The sequence below is a fragment of the Cervus elaphus genome, chromosome 5 (assembly GCF_910594005.1).
Source record: "Cervus elaphus chromosome 5, mCerEla1.1, whole genome shotgun sequence".
In the NCBI taxonomy this organism is placed as follows: Eukaryota; Metazoa; Chordata; class Mammalia; order Artiodactyla; family Cervidae; genus Cervus; species Cervus elaphus.
Window position 1 is genome coordinate 90,252,989 of NC_057819.1, and position 25,399 is coordinate 90,278,387.

Below are 25,399 nucleotides of genomic sequence, written 5' to 3' on the forward strand. Positions count from 1 at the left end.
ATCAAAGTGACTTATACAAGTTAGTAAGCAACTTATTGGTATTACCAGGTCACAGAAACACACCTAAGGAATTTTGTTGAAATATAGGTCACATAGTGACCAATAATAACCAAGATCCAAAGGTCATGCAAATGTCATGTAGTTTTTTAGAAAATGGTCTTCATTTCTCATTTTTCAGCTTAAAGGGTTAACAGCTATGCTAAATGGTGAGGAGAAGGTCAGTAGAAATTTAAAACATCACAAATCCAGGGCTTCGCTAGTGGCACAGTGGATAAGACTCCACCTGCCATTGCAGGAGACGTGGGTTCGATCCCTGGTCTGGAAGGATCCCAAATGCCTTGGAGCAACTGGGCTAGTGTTCCACAACTATAGAGCCTGTTCTCTAGAGCTTGGAAGCTGCAACTGTTGAGCTCACCTGCCGCAACTACTGAAACCCATGCGCCCTAGGGCCCTTGTGCCACAGTGAGGTGGGGTGGGGCCGGGGGGCTCTGCAATGAGAAGCCAACACATCTCAGCAAAGACTAGCCCCCATTCCTTGCAACTAGAGAAGAGCCCACACAGCAACAAAGAGCCAGAACAGTCAAAATAAATGAATGAATAAAATTTTTTAAAAAATCCAAACAGAGAACTCATTTCCAACGTGCAAGAATTTACGTGGTCATTTTCATCACAGGCCATATACGAGCGCCTTTTCTGTTGGATTGTTTCCCGCATCAATGATATTATTGAGGTCAAGAACTCAGACACCACCATCCATGGGAAGAACACTGTTATTGGTGTCTTGGATATCTATGGCTTTGAAATCTTCGACAACAACAGGTAAACTGGAGCAGATACTAAAAACCGTATTGTTTTGTTGTTGTTGTTTTTTAAATTTGTTTGAGCCTGATTCTTTTTCTTGCAGCTTTGAGCAATTCTGCATCAATTACTGCAACGAGAAGCTCCAGCAGCTGTTTATTCAGCTGGTCCTGAAGCAAGAACAGGAGGAGTACCAGCGGGAAGGAATCCCCTGGAAGCACGTGAGTGGATTCATGATAAAGCCAACTTCTAGCATCCTAGGGCTCGGCTGATCTCCTTGGGTGCTTGAAACACAGCACCCTTAGCTTTCCTTTTGGGGTATGTACATACAATTCATTTTCAGGGTTGACAGGTGGGGTTTCTCTAATTTAATCAACTCTCTGTTTGGGACCCAGAAAAGGCTGAGTTAAAACCAGTAAACTTATGTTCACCTGGTGGCTGGTAGCCTGTAGGTTTTTTTCTGTTTTGTTTTTTCTTTCTAATTTTATTGAGGTATAATTGACATATAGCACTCTGTAAGTTTTGGAGGAGAAAATGTCAACCCACTCCAGTATTCTTGCCTGGAAAATTTCAGGGCCAGAGGAGCCTGGTGGGCTACAGTCCATGGGGTCACAAAGAGTCAGACCCGACTTAGCTACTGAGCACATTCGCATGCACTGTGTAAGTTTGAATTGTACAGTAGAGCAATTTGACTTAACGCACATCATGAAATGATTACCACAATGAGTTTAGTGAATGTTCATCATCTTATATAGATAGAAAAGAAATATTTTACATTGAAGTATAGTTGATTTACAATGTTGTGTTAATTTCTGCTATAGAGCAAAGTGATTCAGTCATACATATATGTGTACATTTCTTAAACTATCCTTTCCCATTATGGTTTATCATAGGATATTGAACCAGTTGTTTATGCTGTCCCATAAGAACACATGACTTTTTGGTTCACATCTGTCTGTTTGACTTTGGCATCCTTTATAAGTTATTCATAGCAGCAGCTTTTGCCTTCAATGGACAGAACTTGGCTTCCTAGTAGAGTTTCTTCTCCTTCCTTCCTTCTTTTTTTTTGCTCTTATTCCTCTTTTTTCTTCCTCTGCTTAGTAAACTCAGTGGCACTTTGTTGTCTTTGGTTAATGAAGCTCATATTCCCTGAAACCAATGCATGAAAAGAGCTGTGATAACTTTGATTTCCGTTTAGTCTCCGCTGTGTCAAACGTCAGTTTCCCCCTCTCCTCTCGGGGCTTTCTGGGAACTTTGTCTTTGTCACTAGTCGGATAAGATGTAGGCAGACAGTTTGATTGATGCAGGGTACAGTCCCACAGATCACAGCTAAAACCATGACCGTTAGACTTCCTGTTCATGGTCGAAATGGAACTTTGTAATTTTCTTTGAAATTTTTATTATAAAACAATTTTGAGAATGGACTTAAAAAATTCAGAAACTTCTGAGTTTCCTTTTATTTCTGTGTTTATCCTTTTGCCAAGCATAGACAATGAAGTCCATATTTGTTTTCTGATACTCAGTGTAAGCAGTAAAAACCTATTTGAAATGCTGTATTTAAGTTACTTTTATATTCCTTCCCAGCGTCTTACCTTCTATCTCCTCTGATTCAGGAAAAGTAGATACTGGAAACATACATATATATGACATATAATTACGTATTATATATCTTAAATATGTATATATGTGTATATATGTATATAATAACTAGCTTTCCTGCTTTTAATTGCTTCTTTGCCTTCCATTGTGTTATATATTAGAATACCATAATAAGTTTTGTTCAAATATATTAGTGTAAATATTGCCTATTTACAAATAAACCAAGGTTTATTACAAATAAACCAAGGGTGTATTATTGCTTTCTAATAGGATTGCCTATAGTTTTGATTTAAAGAGTGAATTCCCATCACATATTTAACATGTAATTCAATTAATATGCAACTTTCATAGAATGAATCTGTTTCTCATAGTACACAATTATAACTGGCGTTTAGGTTTTTATAACAAATTTAATCATAAAACTTGTTATTCAGATGTGGTTCAGAGATACTGGTCAAAAATATCCTTTAACAATCAGAACATCAAATTCCACAGGCATAGTTGATACAGGGAAAAGTCAACAACAGCAGGAGGCTATTCCAAATATATGAAAAGGGAGAAAAAAGCCCTTTAAAACAATTCTTAGTGAAATAAACCAAGAGAAATATGTCCTAGAGGAAGCAGAAGACTCTCTCGAGGGTAACAGTTACTGAGGACAGGCCGAATGCCCAAATTAGAAACCCTATTCTGGGCAAGTATTTCCTTTAAAAACCCCCAGCTTACTGACATAGACACATTTGTTGTTGTTCAGTCGATAAGTCGTGTCCGACTCTTTGCACTGCAGCACGCCAGGCTTCCCTGTCCTTCACTATCTCCTGGCATCTTCTCAAACTCATGTCCATTGACTTGGTGATACCACCCAGCCATTTCATTCTTTGTTGTCGCCTTCTCCCCTTGCCCTCAATCTTTCCCAGCATCAGTGTCTTTTCTAAGAAGTTGGCTCTTCGCATCAAGTGGCCAAAGTGCTGGAGCTTTAGCATCAGTCCTTCCAGTGAATATTCAGGGTGGATTTCCTTTAGTATTGACTGGTTTGATCTCCTTGCAGTCCAAGGGACTTTCAAGAATCTTCTCTAGCACCGAAGACACACTACTGTATATAAAACAGATAACTGATAAGGACCTACTGTGTGGCACAGGGAACTCTATTCAGTACCCTGTAATGATCTATATGGGAAAAGAATCTAAAAATGAGTGAACATATGTGTATATGTAACTTTGGCTTCCCAGGTGGTACCAGTGATAAAGAACCCGCCTGCCAGTGCAGGAGATATAAGAGATGCAAGTTCAATCCCTAGGTTGGGAAGATCCCCTGGAGAAGGTCATGGCAACCCACTCCAGTGTTCATTCTTGCCTGGAGAATTCCATGGTCTGAGGAGCATAGCGGGCTCCAGTCCAGGGGTTGCAGAGAGTCACACCCAACTGAGTGACTGACACACATCCAACTGATGTGCTCTGTGGTACATCAGAAAGTAACACAGCATTGTAAATCAACTATACTGCAGGAAAAATTATTTAAAATAAATAAAAGGTAAAAACTCGATCCCATTTCTTTGTCTCCTGCATCCCCTAAGAAACCTCTTGGGAATGCCAGGTTGCTGGAAGCACCTGATTGGAAAACCATAATTTTAGGCAATGCTTAAAGCAGCATTAAATTGTGACCCAAAAGCTACTGAACTCTTCAGCAAAGACTAATTACTTGTAGATAGCCAGCTGGAATTTGGGAAACTTAATTCTTTTGTTCTTAGGACAAAAGACTTAGTCTTTAATTCCACAGTTGCAAAGTCTAAGATTTCAGCTATGTTGATGAATATAGAGTTCCTACTTTTTGAACATTTTAAGAATATTTTTTCCAAAGATACAAATAACTTTTTTCCCTGGTGAGAAATGTAATAAAGTACTCACAATAAAAGTAAACACTTAGACCAGGGCTGATCTGTCTCTGTACTAACATTTTGTACCAAGCCTGTCCTGTGCGTCGTAGGACATTTAGCAGTATCCTGGCCTCCTCCTCCTGGATGCCAGTTGCATTCCACTAGTCATGACTGTCAAAAATGTCCCCAGACATTGCCAGATGCCCTAGGGGTTCCAGGGGAAGTCACACTCCATTGAGTATCACTGATTTAGACAAATCAGAAAAATATAAAAAAAGTAAAAGCCACCCAGTTTGCAGACTTTGAGTTCATGGAATACAGAGGAGGGCTTGGAAAACTAGAGGTGGAGTTGAAAACCACAGCTGGCATGAGCCCTGGGATTTTTAAATACCATTGAACAGGGATCCATGAGCCATAGTAATCATCTATTGTGAGTGTGTCCATTTTAGAGAGGGTAATGGAGACAACTCTCAGATCAGGTGCCTCCTGAATGATCTGGGACACATCAACACACAAGATTAAAGTGTATAGACTGCCCATCTTCACGTGATGCGCAGCTTGCCTGAGTCAGGCCCATGTATGCTTTCTCTCTGAGTGTGGTGATAAATATGCTGCAGGCTATCAGAATAAACAGGCTTCCCTGGTGGCTCAGCCGATAAAGAATCTGCCTGCAGTGCAGACCCGGGTTCGATTCCTGGATTAAGAAGAGCCCCTGGAGGAGGAAATGGCAACCCACTCCAGTATTCTTGCCTGGAAAACTCCATGGCCAGAAGAGCCTGGTGGGCTACAGTCTATGGGGTTGCAAAGAGTTGGACACAGCTGAGTGACTAACACTTTCACAATTTCATTGGAAGAAACAGGTGTAGAAGAGGATTATGATACATACCTTGTATGTCTTGAAGTAGAGAAAGATTCAGAAGTTGTTTATAACTTTTTTTCAGCTTGTGGAAGCAAATGAAAAGTATATTCTTACCCTTTATGGATCCTTATTATCTGATAATTAAATTTTTTATATTGGACCCTGGAAAACTCTGTTAGATCCGTATATGCTTTTTAACTTTTGAGAAACTGGAGGAGACACTCTGACATTTTGGTCAGCCAGGGTCATGTAACTAAAAATGCAAGTTCTATGTAACACCTTAACCATCAAGTTAGGTATAAAGTAATACTTCCAGGTTATTTGTGGGCACCTAGTGGAATAGGGGGGCTTCCCTGGTAGCTCAGATGGTAAAGAATCCACCTGCAATGCGAGAGACCTGGATTCGATCCCTGGCTTGGGAAAATGCCCTGGAGGAGGGCATGGCAACCCACTCCAGTATTCTAGCCTGGAGACTCCCCATGGGCAGAGGAGCCTGGTGGATCACAGTCCATGGGGTCACAAAGACTTGGGACACGACTGAGTGGCTTAGCACAGCACAGTGGAATATGGGTCTTGAGATTAACAGCCAAGAGATGAAGGAAGGGATTGAGTGTATGGAGAGTAAGGTTAGGTGCCAGGTATGAAGACAGGATTAAAATAAGGCTTAGTGAAGGAATAAACATTATCTACTTTATACTTTTCACCTTGAGCTGTACAGTAAGTCCCCTACATACAAACCTTCAGGTTGCAGACTTTTAAAAATGCAAAGTTCACACCAGCCCCTGTGTGCCAGCTATTGTACTACTCTACTTTCAAGGTACTGTACTATAAGATGCAAAATGTTTATTTTTTGTGTTTGTTCATTTTTTATGTGTGTATTATTTATGTGAAGAATATTATAAACCTATTATAGTACAGTACTATATAGCCGATTGTGTTAGCTGTGTTAACCTCGGTTAACTTTATTGGTCTTACAATCACACTCTGAGAATGAAACTCGTTCATTTGTAGGGGACTTGCTGTGTTCATTTAAGGCAATTTTTAAAAAATCTTGACCAAGCTGTGCAGCCCATGTGATCTCGGTTCCCTGACCAGGAACTGAACCAGGGCCACGGCAGTGAGAAGTGCCAAATCCTAACCACTAAACCACCAGGGAACTCCCAAGACAAAATGTTTTATGATACAAAGTCAATAAATACATCTGTTAAAAAACCTCTGTTAGAACGTGTACTCATTTTAGCATCGAAAGTGTTAGTCGCTCAGTCGTGTCCCACTCTTTGTGACCCCATGGACTGTAGCCCGCCAGGCTCCTCTGTCCAGGGGATTCTCCAGGCAGGAACACTGGAGTGGGTTGTCATTTCCTTCTCCAGGGGATCTTCCCAACCCAGGGACTGAACCCAGGTCTCCTGCATTGCAGGCAGATTCTTTACCATCTGAGCCACCAGGGAAGCCTCATGAAATGTGATTTACATATCTGACATCAAAGTGACTTGAACTCCTGATACATGTGGAGGCACTGGTGTTGCACCTGGTCACCATTCCGTTGGTAACTGGCTCTTTGCTGTGTCCTCCAGATCGATTACTTCAACAATCAGATCATCGTGGACCTGGTGGAGCAGCAGCACAAGGGGATCATTGCCATCCTCGATGACGCCTGCATGAACGTCGGCAAAGTCACTGATGAGATGTTCCTAGAAGCACTTAACAGTAAACTGGGCAAACACGGTCATTTTTCCAGCCGCAAGGTACCGTGTATAATGAGAACGTCCTCTCATTGTGATCCGTACGATTTTCCTCATTGTTTGGCAGAATCAAATGAATTTTTATGTTGGGGTACAAGAACGTCCACATGAGTATGAAAGGCCAAACATCCCTGAAATGATTTATTGCTGTGGATAAGTTCTGCCTCTCTGGTTTATTGGGATGATGATGTTGTTGTTCAGTCAAGTCCAACTCTTTATGACCCAATGGACTGCAGCACGCCAGGATTCCCTGTCCTTCACCATCTCCCAGAGCTTGCTCAAACTCATGTCCATTGAGTCAGTGATGCTATCCAACCATATCATCTTCTGTCATCCCCTTCTCCTGCTTTCAATCTTTCCCAGCATCAGGGTCTTTTCTAATGAGTCAGCCCTTCGCATCAGGTGGCCAAAGTAGCTTCAGCATCAGTTCTTTCAATGAATATTCAGGGTTGATTTCCTTTAGGATCAACTGATTTCATCTCCTTGTTGTCCAAGGGACTCTCAAGAGTCTTCTTCAGCACCACAGTTCAAAAGCATTAATTCTTTGGTGCTCAGCCTTCTTTATGGGATGATGTGATTGATAAAAATCATAATGTCCAGGAGAGGGCGCTCTAGACTACTCAATTTGCTAGAAAGGAAAAATGAACACAATTCTTTAGAAAGCATGATGTCATTTATAACCAATAGGTACAGAGACCTTGTTCATGTGCTAGAATTTTGCTCCTGCATCTGATAATTATGGCACTGAAAATAGCTTTTGTCCTTGACTTTTTACTGTAATTCTGTTATAAAAATATAGTATGTGTGCTCCGCTCTAGCTCTTCAGACTATGTGACTTTCTTGAAAATGAGAAATTCTAGCTGAAATTCTCATGTTACAAGGAAACTCATTCCTTAAATGGGTGTCCTTTTTAACTCCCTATTTTTCACATTCTAAAAATGTTACAAACCGATCATGTTTCTATGATAACTGGTGGCAGTTGCGGTGATCATACCTTTGTGCTATGCCTTGCATATAGTATGTTTGCCATGATATTTGTCCTAGGAGAGACACACCATCATCCCCAGGTGTTCCCTATAAATACAGGCTTGTCTAGCAACCATAAGCTGAAGGAAAAACAGGCCTTGTTCTTCTTCACTTCCGTGAAGAAAGGGGCAAACGTTTCTGCTCCTCCATAATTCCATGTAAATCTGTGACGCACTGCCATTTTTTAGTATGAATAAATCTATATTCTAACTTTGTCCCTTTTGACATTATGTAATCAGAACAGTAAGATTCCGCAGCTAACTAGAGAAGGCACAAATCATCAAGAAATAGATTACTGGCTGATACTTATTTTAGATCAGTTTATTTCTAAAACATTCTCCTTGGTCTATTATTGAAGACTAACTTGTAGCCTGCTCTAAGTTGGCTTTCAGATACTATGATCTTATCTTTGTTTTAATTTTCACATTCGGTCGCACTGCGTGGCATGTGGAATCTAGTTTCCCGACCAGGTATTGAACCTGCACCCCCTGCATTGGAAGCACGGAGTCTTAACCTCTGGACCACCAGGAAAGTCCCTATAGTCTGATCTTTGACATTAGGGTTCCAGCTAGAGTTATTCCTCCAGTCATTTCCTGTTTATAACACAAATACTGAATAAGTGCCTCTCGTTTTCCAGATACAATCATGACGGCTGGGGACAGAACAGTAAGCAAAGTTAGAAGCCACATGAATAATTTAGAGTGATGCTTTCAAAAATGGCACAATGACAGGGGCAAATGTCCCATCTCTGAGGGGTTGGGTAAAAATGTCCTTTATAATCATATTTCAGATTTTGGAGATTCGCCTCGTATTATGTCTACCAGATGGTAGACAATCCTTGTGTATCAAATCGAATTGGATTGGTCACGATCATACCAAATAAATTTTAGGAAATATTGAATTCTGAACTAAGACAGGCAACTCTCCGTATGATTAGATAAACACCTATGATTCTCACGTGAGAAATCACTTCATTTTGTTATGTTTCACCTTGGCCATTTATGTACCTGAATGTATCAGCCAGATATTTCAAGTCGAAGCTGTTCATGCAGTACTTTTAAGCAGTAACTACTGACTTGATCGGCTAAATAGTAATTTATCCGTGAAGATGGAAATGTTCTTTTCTTCCCTTTAATGTGGGAGCCCAGGTTCTCCCAACTCTCAGGCCGGGTGGCTTCTTTCTCCCTCAGCAGCAGCATCTCTCAGACAAATCTTGAGATGGAAATTTTTTGTGTGTTCTTTTCTGGGATTTTTGCCTAATGAAGGAAAGAAATGAAATAACCAAGCTGTCAGGATATTTTCATCACTGTGAGCCTTTCCGTTAAATAAATGCTCTTATCCTGTATGTCACAGCAGGTATTTTCATTCATTATTGGTTACTAATAATTAATTACTTTTATTGGCAGGTTAAAGAAGAGGTTTCTGGCTTGTGTTTATTTAGGGGCTAAATTGTTTGTTATGCATTAAAGTTATCATGCAGAGGCAGACAGATGTTCCAATAAACTATAAAATTACTGTTAAAAGTATTGTTAACATGTAAAGTTGAATGATAAATAGGTTTTATTATTTTTTTAAAAAAGTAAAGAAAAATCTAAAAGTTCCATGTTTAGATCAGTTAAGACTTTGCAGTATGGAAATGTAAGAATATTCAATTAGTATAGATGTCTCTTGAGTCCTTTTCCTTTGGGAGTTTTATAAGTAGAACAGTTTTGTAAAAGTGGTTGATAAGTGAGGGAAGGAGAGAGGAATTAAATATTTCAGAGACCCCTCTGAATGTTAGATGTTTTGTTCTCCATAGTTGGCTTAACCTCTAGAACCACTCTGCAATAAGTGATTACTGAAGGAAAGAGAGCATATAGATGGTAGAGACAAGACTGCAACCTCAGAAGTCTGACTCTAACTTCCTGTAATTATTAATTTGTTGAATTAATAGACTAATTATTCCCTTAACAGTCTACATCCACAGAGAACCCACCATCCTGGTTGGGGTTGTTTGTTATCTAACATGACAAGCCAAGTGATGTTTGTACATAACCATACTCAATGCATATGGATTTTTTTTTTAATGTTTACCATTTTTAAAGTCTTTATATTGCTTCTGTTTTATGTTTTGTTTTTTTGGCTGTGAGGCACTGTGGAATCTTAGCTCCCCAACCAGAGATCAAACCCACAACTCCTGCATTGGAAAGTGAAGTTTTAACCACTGGACCGCCAGGGAAGTCCCAATAGTTATGGATTCTTAAACATCTGCTTTTGAACCTAAAGGATATCAAGTGATCCTTTACAGGGTGGTCAAAGAATCTAGGTTCTTCTGTAATAAGGAAATTGCAGAAACTTATAGAGATCCAGGGCTATATAAAAACTGCCTTCTCAGAGAGGTCCTCTTCAGTGAGAAGCAGCTGCAGAAGGTTGATCTTCTGTGAAGTGGTAGACCTGGAGTCCCGGCTTAGCAGAAGATGGGTGAGCCAGGCTGATATACACATAGCAGAGTACAGACATGGCACTTGGTCCCAAGAGTTCTTCCTAGAGCTACCGTTTATCAGCTGCAGGACCTTGGACCAGTTACCTAACCTGTTTGAGGCTTAGTTTTCATGTATGTAAAAGAGAATCCATAATCCTTAGTTTAAATATCAGTTGTGAGTATTGAATGAGATATCCATGCTTAGAAGATGGCAAGTCCTCAAAATGGTCTTCTTTAAGTGGGACATGGAGGAGAGAGAGGCTCTACCAGTCCAGGTTGGCTGGGCTGTGTTAACAGCCGAGATTTAAGTGTCATAGATAGCAGAAGTCTGTTTCTCTCCCAGGGTCCCAGGCTTCTCCCATCTTCAGGCTCTTCCATCCCCTCAGGACTATCCTTCTCTGCATCCAACTAGTGGGAGGTGAGGAGAAAGTACAGAGGAGAATCACCCTCTTACCAGCTTTGACCTTGAAGAACCTTATCCCCTCACACTCACCTTCCATTGTCCAGAGCTTGGTCACCCGGCCATTTCCAGTCACCAAGGTGGCCAGGAAATGCAGTCTGGCTCTGTGCACTTCGGGGGGAAAAGTTCTCAATCTTTACCACATTTGCCAAATTAAATAAAGCCTCACACACTGGGACTTCATTCATAATGATATCATGATTTGTGACATGATTATTCTCTCCTATTAAGTTGGAATACATTTTTAGGAAAGTGAAAATGTCTGTTTTCAAGATCATCTCCTTCCTTCTTGATTCCTTAGCTCTGCGCCTCAGACAAGATCCTGGAGTTCGATCGAGATTTTCGAATTCGACATTATGCAGGGGACGTGGTGTAAGTGTCTCACTCCGGTGCCCGACGTGGAGGTTTGCATGCAGCCTCACTGCAGAAGATACAATCAAGGGAAATAGAAATTGTTTTCCTATTCGTTTGCATTTTCCAGCCATTTCTGATGCCAATATATTTTAATTTCTTCACTTAAAACATTGGCATAGCTTCATTCATTCCTTGCTTTTCAAACATTTGTTAAAGACACATCATGTGTGGCCATACACAGTTTCTGGCATAGTTGACATTCGGTCAACATCAACTGATGGTTAAATAAACCATGGAAGTATGTTAGGATTTGGGATAGAAAGTTGAGAGACATGGACTATGCCCTGAAGAAGCTAACAGCTTAGTGGAGGACACAGGCAGATACATGATAAGTCATGATAATGAAGAGCAGAAAAGGATAAACTGGAGACATACAAGGCATTATGGGGACACTGTTGTTTGTTGTTGTTTAGTTACTAAGTCATGTCCAATTCTTTGCCACCCCATGGACTGTAGCCTGCCAGCCTCCTCTGTCCATGGGATTTCCCAGGCAAGAATACAGGAGTGGGTTGTCATTTCCTTCTCCAGGAGATCTTCCTGACCCAGGGATTGAACCCACATCTCCTGCATTGGCAGGTGGGTTCTTTACCACTGAGCCACCAGGGAAGCCTTGTGGGAACACTGAGGAGGAATAATTAACCCAGAGTGAGGAGTGTAGTCAAGCCTTGAAGGAAGTGATATTCCAGATGAGCCTAGAAAGTAAAAGAGGCTTAGTCGGAAGACAGAACTAGGAAGAGAAAGAGATGAGAGGGCATTCCAAGCAGAGAGACAGCAGGCATGCAGGCCCAGAAGTGAGAGTCATCACTATACATGAAGAACTACTGGTAGTTGGGTAACTATATGAGCAAAAACCAGTTTTCCCATATGATTTTTCACATATTATTCAAAAAAGTGAAATTCTCACAAGCTACATTTTCTGGCTCCAGTGTGATAAAAATAGAAATTGGTAAGAAAATAAAACTAAAAACATATAACTTCCTTAGTCTTTTAATTTCCTAGGGTTTCTATAACAAATGACCACAAATTGGTGGCTTAAAACAACAGAAATGTATTCTTTCATGGTTCTTCCTGACCCAGGGATCAAACCCAGGTCTCCTGCATTGCAGGCAAATTCTTTACCATCTGAGCCGTCAGGGATGCCCCGTTCTGGAGGCCGCAAGTTCGAAATCTAGGTGCTGGCAGGGCCACACTCCGGATGCTTTAGAGGAATATTGTTTCTTGCTTTCTTCATCGTCTGGTGGATGCCTGCTTTCCTTGGCTTGTGGCTGTTATCACTCCAGTCTCTGCCTCCATGGTCACATTGCCACCTCCTCTTTGGGGTGTCTGTATTTAATCTCCCTCTGTTGCTGTTTTAAAACTACACTTGTGAATGCCTTTAAGGGCCCCCCGAATAACACGAGATGAATTTCTTCTCCCAGGACCCTCAGTGTAATCACATCTTTTACCATACAAGGTAATATTCACAGTTTCCAGGGAATTTGACAAGGCTTCTCTGATGGCTCAGACGGTAAAGAATCTGTCTGCAATGCAGGAGACCTGGGTTCGGTCCCTGGGTTGGGAAGATTCCCCTGGAGGAGGGCATGGCAGCCCACTCCAGAATTCTTGCCTGGAGAATCCCCGTGGACAGAGGACCCTGGCGGGCTACAGTCCATGGGGTCACAAAGAGTCGGACACGACTGAGCGGCTAAGCACAGCGCAGCACGTCTTTCACGGGAGGTGTTTCTCAGTCTGCTACACTTAGCATGCTTTGTCCACACACACTGCTTATCATCTGGTTTTTGCTTAAAGTCCCCTCTTTTCCTTTCTCCTTATTTTTGATGCTGGGAATTCTATTCACATAACCCATTACAGGCAGAGATTAAACAACAAAAAATGGAAATGATCATCTCTATCAATGCCAAAGAGGCATTTGAAGAAACTTTAATAGCTGTTCCTGATTTAAATTAACACTCTAGAATCATAAAGTAATACGGCTCAAAATTATCACTCCCATCTGTCAAACTAGCCGTTCGCACCGGGGTGGCACCATTTTCCACTTTTTCTGGTGCTGTTTCCAGATCCCAGAATCCTGAAGAGGGAAGATCCAGTGATACACAGACACCCGCCTCTGACCACCCAGGCCACACTCACTGGGTGCTCTTCTACGGCTTGCATCAGCGTAACTGCAGAGCAGGACAGAGGCCTTAGAGGCCATGCGGGGCAGCCGCTGATTCACAGATGGAGACATTTATGCAGCGTGCGTAGCATTCTTTCCCAGCATCAGACAGCAAGTTTACCGAATAGCTGAGACAATACCTAGGTGTTCAGACTCCCAGTCCAGAGAGTTAGCCAGCCCCATAGAGGAATAGCTGATGTCTCTGATTCCCCTTCTCTCTCCTTAAGCCTTTCAACCCTTTTCTAGATTTTTACTGGGTGTCTTCTGTGTGCCCAATACTTGATAAAGTATGGTCCCAGCCCATAAAGAGCTTTCCGTGTAAAATGCATACGTACATGTGTGGGTTTGTGTGTGTATTAACACACAGTATTAACACACACACACACACGTGTGTGTGTGTGTGTGTATGTATATATATACTGTAGCCCGCCAGGTTCCTCTGTCCATGGGATTCTCCAGGCAAGAATACTGGAGTGGGTTGCCATGCCCTCCTCCAGGGCATCTTCGCAATCCAGGAGTCAAACCCAGGTTTCCTGTGTTGCCGGCGGATTCTTTTCCATCTGAGCCACCAGGGAAACCCAAGAATACTGGAGTGGGTAGCCTATCCCTTCTCCACAGGATCTTCCCAACCCAGGAATCGAACTGGGATTTCCTGCATAGAAGGCGATTCTTTACCAGCTGAGCAGGGAAGCCCCATGTAGATGTAGATGTATATACACACACATATACATGCACACATTTGAATATATATATTGATACAATAAAAGATGGTTGAAAATAATTTCCATATGAGTAATAACATGTGTTTTCAGAATAAGCAAATACTTTTAACTGTGCGTGATAAACCCAGATAGGCAGATGCTGATTGTTAGGTGCTAGGAATTATTTTTCTAGGAAAAAGTGGGAAAGATGCTAGAAAGATTCAGGAAATAGCACCTTAGCCCATTTGACTGGAGTGTATCCTTTTGGTGACATAGAGAAGTAGAAACACCTAGAAAAGTAGATTGAGATCAAATCACAATGAGTCTAAAAGGTCCAAATAAGGACTTTGAATTGTATGGGTCTGATGATATATTAAGAGTCAGGTAACTTTAAGGGTTCAGTCAAAAGTGACTTGAAGGTAGTAGGAAGAAGACCAGGGTTGGAGGAGGCAGGGAAATGATTTTGGACCTGATGGCCTAAAACTGTGCCCATGGGCAGCACGGAACTTTCTTGCAGAATGAAATATGAGCGGCTGGAACAATGTAAGACTGGTGAGGCATCAGAGTTAGAGATCTGAGAATTGTCTACAGCAAGGGTCCCCAACCTCTGGGGTTTAATGCCTGATGATCTGAAGTGGAGCTGATGTAATAACAATAGAAATAGAGTGCACAATGCATGTAATTCAGTTGAATCATCCCGAAACCATCCCCTACCCCCACCCCAGTCCATGGAAAAAATTGTCTTCCACAAAACCAGTCCCTGGTGCCGAAAAGGTTGGGGACCACTGGTCTGCAGTGATGTGATTGTCCAGGAAGAAAATACAGTCAGGCAAGATAGGAGAGCTATAGGGAGCAGCCACCTCTAGAGTTACTATTTCCTTAACCTCTTAGCCTGTCTTGATCACACAGAATCACCCCGTACAGTTATCCCCTCCCCACAATTTACTCCCTCTAGATCCATGCAAGTGACTGCCGCAGGGCAGCTCCTGTCCCTCCCTTGGCCGCCAGCTATAAGTTTAGCTTTGAGACCTTACTCACATCCCACCCTCCACATCTGAATACTGACCTTCTCATTTCCTCCCAACAATTCCATGCATGTGCCTGCTTCCACGCCTTCATTTAATGTTGCCCTGTGTAATCTGCTTTCCTCTTTCTCTTCTGCTTACCCCAATCTTACCATCCTTTGCAGTTCTTCTTGGATCTTTTCTCCCACCCTGAACACAGTGAGCGAGCCTTAGGCAAGTCATCTCACCTCCCCACGGATGAGACTCTTAGATCCTGTACGTTGCTGTTTTGCTTTTATCTTAGGAATATGGGATGGCACACACAGCTGTCTTTTTAAGAGTCAGCATCTCGAGGTAAGCCACAAACCAGTGGAGTGATGATCTCAGTCATAGTGATGGCACTGATGTTTGCCCTCCTTTTGAGGGACAGAAACATCACCCTGTCTACAGGGTAGGTAAATTTGATCTTCTTTAACTCAGAACTGGGTGGGCAAGCTTTATACACAATCAATGGTCTTATGTAACAGTAGAAAGGCTCATAGACTTCTAGAAAAGCTTAAAAATGGCTCTTGCTTGGTGAATAATGTGTTTTCCATGTTTCTTTTTTCTCAACTAGGTATTCTGTTGTTGGTTTTATTGACAAAAACAAAGACACTTTATTTCAAGATTTCAAGCGCCTCATGTATAACAGGTAGGATTAAAATTTTATTAATCGTCTTTATATTTAGCTTGCTGACACATTTATTATGTAATATGTATGCACATGATTATTTCTGTGTGACAATTTTAAGAGTTTTCTGGCAATTTTTATACTTCTGTGTGGTCATACTCAGTGAGTGCAATCATCTGTTACTTTATGATGATAAAATCTGTAAACTTAGGGCAGGGACCCTGTTACAATACAGTGTTCGGTTTCCCTTGGGTTTCCTTGGTTTCTCTCTTTACTGTTGCCATCCTTCTTGTCCCTGACAGTGTACGCAGCAGTCCCCAGGCCAGGGCAGTGCGATGGGAGGGTGTCAGGTAAGCTCTGGGCCAGCCGAAAGCTTTACACACTCTGATTCCCACTGTAGTGTCTTTGCCTCCAGCCAAGGGACCACCCTAATAACAGAGTGGCTCTCACGTCAGAGTGAATAGAATCTTCTCACAACCCAAGAAAATGTGAAAAAGTCATGGAGAAATAAAACCAAGCAAAGGATGGCAAGTTCACACCCGGTACAGATACTTTGGAAAGAAGGCCCATGAAGAAAAGCTTCCTAGCCAACTGCTTCTTTTGGTTGAAGTGTCGTCGTTCGTGTATCAAGTCAGCTCAGCCCATTGGCCAGTAGGTCATCAAAGATGTATGGAGCACCTCTGAGCCACACATTCCCCTATGCTCTTGGTGTTCAGCTGTTGAAAAAACCTGGACAAAGTCCCTGCCCTCCTGAGGTCTTTTATTCTAGTGGAGATGACAGTTAATGATAAAAGATGGAGCTTTCAGCTAGTGTCAAGTGCTATGAAGAAAAACAAAGTTAGGTGAGAGATTGAGGGTATAGACCAAGAAGGGCCATGGAGGTGTTACAGGTAGTGTGGTAGGAAAAGGCTCCTTCTTTTAAGAAGGGTCATTTGAACTGAGCCCAGAGTGAAGTGCGGGTGCAAACCGTGAGTATGGGGGGACAGCATTCAAACAGAGAGAAAGACTAGTTCACCAAGATGCTGAGGTGGAAACGAGCCTGGGTGTGTTGACAGCAGGAAGGTCAGTGTGGCTAAAATCCGTGAGGGGAGGGGAGAACGATCAGGAATGACTGCAGAAGGGTCCACGGGCCAAACTCATGAAGAGTCCATGAGCAGGTACAATGGGAAGCCATTGGAATGGATGATGTGATGTCTATTCTAAAGAAATCACTGGAACCACTGTGTAAAACCCAGATTGTGAAGGGCAGGAGTAGACATGGGGAGACCAGATAGGAGGCTGGTTTAGTGATCCAGGCTGAGACGTGGATGGTGGTGACAGAAATGGAAAGTGGTCCAAGTGGGTGATATTTTGAAAGTAGAACCAACAGGATTTACTGATGGATAGAATGTGTGATGGGAAAAAAACAGAAGTCAAAGACGATGGGGACGGGATGCTTGGTTGTGGGATAGACAGAGGAGGTGCTCATTTTGGGGGCAAATAAAGAGTTCCGCTTTGAATATGTTTTGTGGGAGGCGTGTCCTGGACATCCATCCAAATAGGCAGTTGTATGCATGCATCTGAAACTCATAGTAAAGGCGGGAACAGAGAAATAAATTCATGATCATCAGTCTGTTGATAGTACTTAAAGCCATTGTCCTGGCTGAGATTATCTAGGGTGAGCATTGACAAAAAATAAAAAGAGAGAAGAGATTGAAGGATGCATCCCTGAGACGTCACCATTTTGAGTCAAGCAGGAAAGGAGGAACTAGCAGAGGAAGCTGAGAGCATGCCTGTGAGTTAGGAAGGAAGCAGGAATCTGGTGTCAGGGTGGCCAGGCCAAGTAAAAATGATAAACTCTGTCCAACACTATCAAGAGCAGAGTAATGTGAGGACAAGATTCACCACTGGATTTGCTGACATGAAGGTCAGTGGAACCCTGACAACGCTGACTTCGGCAGTGTCAGGAAGACAGATGTCTGATGGAAGTGGGTCAAGAGAATGCAGAAAATCAGAATGAGGAGACGGTGGGTTTCAACCATTTTTTCCAAGAGGTTTTGCTATAAAGTGGTTCATCAGTGTGGATGAAGCCTCCAGGAGCAGAGATAGAGCCATCAACACTAGAAAGTCACAGAGACGTGGGGGTCTGAGAGGGAACCCATGTAATAACCGATTTGGGGAGGGGAGACTTTCAGAAAGGAGCTTCAGTGATTGGTTTATCAGGTAAGATGCACTCATTCTGAGGGAGAAACCAAAGAGTCTGGCATTGGTCTGTATAAAAAAATGTCAAAAAGTCAAATTGGAAAAATGGCCTCAGTCGTCCAGTGGCAAAGTCAGGGCGTGCTGCCCTGGGGAGGCAGTCAGGCTGTGTGCCAGGAGGCTGCGCAGGGTGGCATTCATTGTGTGTGCGCGTGCTAAGTCACGTCAGTCATGTCCGACTCTGCGACCCTATGGGCTGCAGCCCACCAGGCTGCTCTGTCCCTGGGATTTCCCAGTCAAGAACACTGGAGTGGGTTTTTGTGCCCTTCTCCAGAGGATCTTCAGGACCCAGGAACTGAACTCTGTCTCCCGCATGGCAGGCAGATTGGTTACCACTAGCGCCCCCCGGGAACCCCAGAGGTTCAGCTCCCTGAGAGCAGCTCCACCTTCTGGTGGTGGATTCTGGTCACCCCAGCTCACAGGACTAATGCAGAGACAGCAGTGAGTGGACTTAACTTCCCACAGACAGTCAGACAGTCGTAACGGTCTCGTGGTATGAAACACTTGCATTAGTTTATCAGGCTCTTCTTCCCTATTGGAAACCTGCCTGGGAAATTAAATAGGACTCTAGTTTACTAATTGACAGTGAAAAATATCATCCAAAGGATGCTTAGTTGCTTGGTAAGCCTGGAATCAGAACAAAGGAACTTAGATAAGTCTAGTAATTAAAGACATTTCACAGCAGGGAAGGTCTTGCCAAAGGTATAAAAACATAAAAAGTTGCAGCTTACTGTATAGATCGCCCTAGTAGGAAAGGTCTTGCTAGTGGGATGGAAAGTCTTGAAATCGTTTTGATTAAAACTATCCTGTTAGTATTTAAATGGGCTGCCTTTGCCTCTGGATACTTTTTGATACTTCCATGGCTAAATGACCTCAGTAAATTTTAATCCTTTCTTTACATCTATTTAAAGAGTAGTCCTTGGGTCTCTAGTTCTGGAGATTATGCGTGCGTGTATGCTTGCACGTGTGTGTGTAAAGGGCAGGGGACAGAAGCAAGCAGGTGGCATGCCAGTTGCCCAGGCCACTCTTTACCACCCTCTCATTAGCCTGCTAAGTTCTGCCTTCCCTGTTACACATACTGGCTTTCTGGATAAATAAGCTTCCCCTTTAAGGAAAAAGCTCTTTTAAATATTTGAAAATTATGTTGACTTACCAGCCTGAAAGTTCTTTCTCTTTGAAAACTATTGAACTTGTCTGTTTTGATTCATTACACGTCAATCCTTCTGTTCGATGATATAATAATAATAATAGGGACTTCCTGGTGGTCCAGTGGCTAAGAATCCCCGCTCCCAATGCAGGAGGCCCAGTATGTTCCCTGGTCAGGGAACTAGATCCCACATGCTGCAACTAAAGAGCTGGCACAGCCAAATAAATAAATACTAATAATAAACATCTTATTTCCTTCATTTCCAACATTCACCCCACCCTTCATTCATAAGGTAGTGTCTAGACAAGGCCAAAAGTGAGCAGGGTGGAACTGGGGATAGAAACTGCATGGGCCCAAAGACAGTGACTTTCTGTCTTCGACATGCATCAGGATTTTCAAAGTGCACACACTCTTCTTTCTGGAAATTCTGTTAATACTCCTTTGGTATTAGAAAGGCATTCGGGCACCATGGGCACTGAAAACTGAGAACCATTGCCCAGGTTCTCTCTCTGCTAAAGAGTGGAATGCTAAAGTTAAGGAAAAGCAATGTACATTTATGTGGTCGTTTTTATTGACATGTTATCTTTGGAAAATTATGGAATAGGACTAGAACATAGTAAAACTGGGTCCATGAACCACAGATCATGCATTATTTTATAGCCACATTTGATGGCAGTTGGCACGGCTTTCTGGCAATGGTGAGGGTCAGGAATATTTCTCTGTCTTCATTCACAGACTAGTCAGTCTTCACCTCACTGTTTATCCTCTTCACTCTTGTCCATTCTGGCAGTTTGCTACTATTATTTAAAGCCTCCATGTACAGAAATTTACTAGATGTTTGGGGAACCAACTCAATTTTCTCAATTTTATCCCAGGGAAAGAAAAGTGGGCAAAATGATGAGAGCAGTAAACACAATTAGCAGAAAAGATCCATGTTAAGCTTTTTCTATTCTCAACCCCCAATTAAAAAAAAAAAAAATCTGACAAGAGAGAAGTTTTCAGAAAACAAGCAACATTTCAAATCCCAATTACTTTAAAATCAAAAGCACTGAGTGTTGTGTTAGTTTCAGGTATACAACAAAGTGAATCAGTTATATATATATACACACACATCTGCTCCTCTTTAGATTTTTTTCCCTTATAGATCATTACAGAGCACTTGATAGAGTTTCCTGTGCTGTACACAGTAGGTCCTTATTAGTGATCTGTCTTATATATAGTAGTGTGTGTATGTCAATCCCAACATAACATTGTAAGTCAGCTATACTCCAATAAAAAGTTATTTTAAAAAAATCGAAAGCACCCAAATGAAACAGGAAGAAAATCAGAGCCGAGACCACCATACATGTTTATAAAAAGATCTCCACAGAGCCAAATAAGGAATATATCATTTTTAGCCTGAAAACTGACCTGAAGTTTAAGAATTGGATTGCAGCCACCTTCGTGTCACATCAATAAAATATTGGAGCTGCCAGGACTACCTATAAATGTGATCATAATTCAGCGGCAGTAAAGGGATTTACTAGAAGACAGTGTAAAAGTGGTTATCTTCTGTTCCCATCTGTATTTTCTGAGAGACCTGGCTTTTTATGACCTACACTGTATGCATATTTGTGTCAATTAAAAGATGCTTCCTTGAGACACAGACACAGAGAACAGACTTGTGGACCCGTCGGGGGACGGAGGAAGCGGAATGAATTGACAGAGTGGCATTGACGTATACACGCTACCATGTTTATAAAATAGCTAGCTAGTGGGAAGCCGCTCTGTGACTCAGGGGGCTCCGCTTGGTGCTCCATGATGACCAGGAGGGATGCGATGGGGCTGGGGTGGAAGGGAGGTTTAAGAGGGAGGGGAGATCTGTGTGCATATGGCTGATTCACTTTACTGTACAGCAGAACTAACACATTATTGTAAAATAATTATACTCCGGTTTGAAAAAAAAAAATGCTTTCTCTTTCATGATTTCTGACATGACCTTGAGGATCATTCTCCTGTTTCTGATTTGTTCTCATTCTTGTAACAATCACCAAAACCATTTGATTTTAGGTATATGGTATAAGAGCCATGTAAACTGTTAGAATATCCTACGTAATAATAACAGCACGATCATTTAAAGAAATTGAAAGAGTTTTTCGAAGGTGGCCTGGTTTAGGCACGTCTTCTCATTTTGTGGTGTGGTATCTGCCATTATACTCTCAGCCTGATTTTCTAGGTGGAACCATTTTATCAATCAGGCCTAGTGAGTTTCGTCTGCAGTGCAGTTGTCGCTCCCAGGATACAGTTCAGCAGGAATGCTTAGCAATTCTTAATCCACTTATTTGACTGTAACGTTCAAGCCACTCTTTCTGTGCTTCTCAGTTCAAATCCTGTGCTGAAGAATATGTGGCCTGAAGGCAAGCTGAGCATTACAGAGGTGACCAAGAGACCGCTGACCGCTGCCACCTTATTTAAGAATTCTATGATTGCTCTGGTAGACAACCTTGCATCAAAGGTAATTACTCTCATTTTAAAATACCCATTTTGTTTCATGGATTCCCTCTTGATATATGTTAATGAGAAAGGTATGTATAATATTTGCTTTTTAGGTAATTATAGTAAATCAAATTGAAGAATATGTATTTTAAATGAATGTTGTAATAATTCTTAATACTGTTTTGTTTGTTTTTTAACATGGCTTGGTGAAACAGTTGTTTGTGTCCCAGATAAAATGATCTTCTTAAATTTAGGCCTTTTATATTGTTGTCATCAATGGGAAAGTCTTAATGTGATCTTAAAAAAAATAAAAACAGTATATTACTAGTATAGCATGTGCCTGATAAAAGAAACTTTAGCCCTGTGCTGAAGACAAGGCCTGGCTTTAAAAAAAAATTCTTGACTTAAATTGTCATGTACCATCCTTATATTGTATCTGAATACAAATGACAGATGAGTTTTAAGAGGCAGTCTAGTATTTAAGTGTTGTCCTTAGGCTGTTTTAAATAGTTGAAATAAAAAGATGTACTGTGGGCAGTCATTTCTGCTTTTTATTGTTCCTTTGAGGTCTCATACTGTTTGATAACTTTAGTCTGAGATTTTTTTTCCCCTTGAAGAACAGATTTCTACTCTTAACTGCTGCTGTTGACAAGTTTGATAAATTAGGCAGCATTCTGGGGCTCATTATTTTTAGTTTCTTCATTTTTATCTTTCTCTCCTGGTGTTTTTCCAGTGTTTTTTTTTTTTCTTCATTTTTATCTTTTTTTTAAAAATCAACTTCCTCTCTAAAAATTTAAATCTATATTATTTTTGGTTACTTCACTGTGGATAAATTAGGCAAATGCCACAAGAGTACATCTCTTCAGTAGCTTTCTGTTCTTTTTATCAGGATTCTTTGGCCTCAGGTGACAACAAATAAGAGCGGTGTGTTGGCTTGTATAATCAAACCTCCAGAAAGGCAGAGAGGGTTAAGGATACCAGAGCTATAGGCGTGAATACCCTTGAGACCCCCCCCCTCATCCCTCAGCTTTTCTCTGCAAGTCAGCTTCAGCCTGCCTTATCCAGCAAGGGAAGTGAACCTAGAAGAAATGCATGGGACATGAGGAAGAGAGTCACACACAGAATTTTATAGGATGTACTTTAGGGAACACATTCATTGTAAATATGTTGTTTGTAAAATATGTTCAAGTTAATTAGCTAGAAGAGGATCATTTTTATTTTCTATATTTGGTAGTTAAACATTCATTTTTTAGCATTTATTTATTTGGCTGCGCTGGGTCTTTGTTGCACCATGCAGATGCTCTTCGTTGTGGGGTGTAGGCTTTCTCTAGCTGCAGCACAGAGGGTCGTCTTGTTATGGAGCCACAGGCTCCGGGGCACATGGGCTCTAGAGGGCAGGCTCAGAAGTCACAGTGCATAGGCTTTGTTGCCCTGTAGCATGTGGGATCTGAGTTCCTCGACCGTGCATCAAACCCATGTCCCCTGCACTGGAAGCCAGACTCCTAAGCACTAGACCACCAGGGAAGTCCCAATGTACCATTTTTTAAATAAAAATTCTAGGACCATTTCTCATTTCTGTATGGAGAATTGCATTCAGCTGCTAAATAAATGAACCCCACCCCACCCCCAAATTAGTGGATTAAACAGGAGAGACATTTATTCCTCTCTATGTAAATTAAGTACGGAAGAAGGTATCCCAGCACTGGCATAGCAGCTCTAAGGTTGTTAGAGACCCAGGTTCCTTCTGTCTTTCCGTTCTACTATCTCAATGCTTGGCATCCATCCTCCTGGTCCAAGATGGCAGCTGGAGCTTCTTCCTTTTTATTTTTTTTTTTTTTCATGCTTTATTTTTTTATTTTTTTTAATTTTTTTATTAGTTGGAGGCTAATTACTTCACAACATTTCAGTGGGTTTTGTCATACATTGATATGAATCAGCCATAGATTTACACTTATTCCCCATCCCGATCCCCCCTCCCACCTCCCTCTTCACCCGACTCCTCTGGGTCTTCCCAGTGCACCAGGCCCGAGCACTTGTCTCATGCATCCCACCTGGGCTGGTGATCTGTTTCACCATAGATAGTATACATGCTGTTCTTTTGAAACATCCCACCCTCACATTCTCCCACAGAGTTCAAAAGTCTGTTCTGTATTTCTGTGTCTCTTTTTCTGTTTTGCATATAGGGTTATCATTACCATCTTTCTAAATTCCATATATATGTGTTAGTATGCTGTAATGTTCTTTATCTTTCTGGCTTACTTCACTCTGTATAATGGGCTCCAGTTTCATCCATCTCATTAGGACTGATTCAAATGAATTCTTTTTGACAGCTGAGTAATATTCCATGGTGTATATGTACCACAGCTTCCTTATCCATTCATCTGCTGATGGGCATCTAGGTTGCTTCCATGTCCTGGCTATTATAAACAGTGCTGCAATGAACATTGGGGTGCACGTGTCTCTTTCAGATCTGGTTTCCTCAGTGTGTATGCCCAAAAGTGGGATTGCTGGGTCATATGGCAGTTCTATTTCCAGTTTTTTAAGGAATCCAGGAATGCAAGGATTCTTCAATATCCGCAAATCAATCAACGTAATACACCACATTAACAAATTGAAAGATAAAAACCATATGATTATCTCAATAGATGCAGAGAAAGCCTTTGACAAAATTCAACACTCATTTATGATTAAAACTCTCCAAAAAGCAGGAATAGAAGGAACATACCTCAACATTATAAAAGCCATATATGACAAACCCACAGCAAGCATCACCCTCAATGGTGAAAAATTGAAAGCATTCCCCCTGAAATCAGGAACAAGACAAGGGTGCCCACTTCTTCCTTTTTAAAGAGACTTCCTGGAAGCCTCATATAGCACTTTAGCTCCATCTCATTTGGTGTACTTAGTTGCCAGGGAAGCTGGGAAGTGCCTTTCATTCTGGTTAGCATTGCTCCCAGCTAGAAGTAAGTATTCTGTTTCAAAGTAGGAAAAAAAAGTACTGTATATGAGGTAGGCAGCTAGCCTAGCAGTCTCTGCTACAGCTCCCCAGTCTCTGTGTGTGCAGAGGTAGGGAATGAGAGAGGGAGCAGGGACAAGCAAAACAGTAGAGACAACCCATCAGTCCAGGAAGCCAGTAAACCACAAAATTCATGTGACTTACCCTATTGCAGCATTCATGTTATTGCCATGGTCTGGAACTGAACCTGCAATAACACCAAGGTTTTGCCATGTTGTTCATAGGAGTTGTTATATCTAATTAATACTCTGCAGAAAGATTAAGAACAGAAAGGTAGATAAAGACATATCAAGCCCCCTCCCACAAGAAAACTGGTGAAGGCAATATTAATGTGAGACAACATAAAATTTAAGGGAAAAAATCTATTACATACAGATAGGCTAATAATAAAAAGAAAATACTCAATAAAGCTAGATAGGTACTTGAACTAGGTACCTAACAATACAGCCGTGATGGTACTTAAATCTAGAAAGCAAAAAAACAAAAAAGAAAAAGAACCTGAAAAATGTAAAAGGCAAAATTGACAAGTTCACAATTCTAGAGGGAGATTTTAAACCAACTCTACCAAAAACTGATAGATCAGGCAAAAACCTTAACAAGAGTGCAGAAGCTTTGAAAACCAAATTTGAACTTTATCTAATCAAAAGATCTCTGTACCCAGGGGATAAGAAATACATATTCCTTTCAAGTATACATAGAACATTTTTAAGAACTGACCATAAGCTAGATCACAAAGGAAGTCTCAAATGTTTTAACAAATATA

General features: G+C 41.5%; 1 protein-coding gene across 2 annotated transcripts in view; it reads left to right on the forward strand.

Annotated features, from left to right (window-relative positions):
• Positions 1-25,399, forward strand: part of MYO1D (myosin ID) — a 357,910-nt gene that overhangs the window by 124,919 nt on the left and 207,592 nt on the right. For both annotated transcript variants that reach the window (XM_043903065.1, XM_043903066.1), the window contains exons 9-14: positions 674-819; positions 905-1,019; positions 6,702-6,872; positions 11,118-11,188; positions 15,707-15,781; positions 21,507-21,639. In XM_043903065.1, coding sequence (XP_043759000.1) covers positions 674-819; positions 905-1,019; positions 6,702-6,872; positions 11,118-11,188; positions 15,707-15,781; positions 21,507-21,639 — 711 coding nt within the window. The remainder of the gene's footprint in view (positions 1-673; positions 820-904; positions 1,020-6,701; positions 6,873-11,117; positions 11,189-15,706; positions 15,782-21,506; positions 21,640-25,399) is intronic.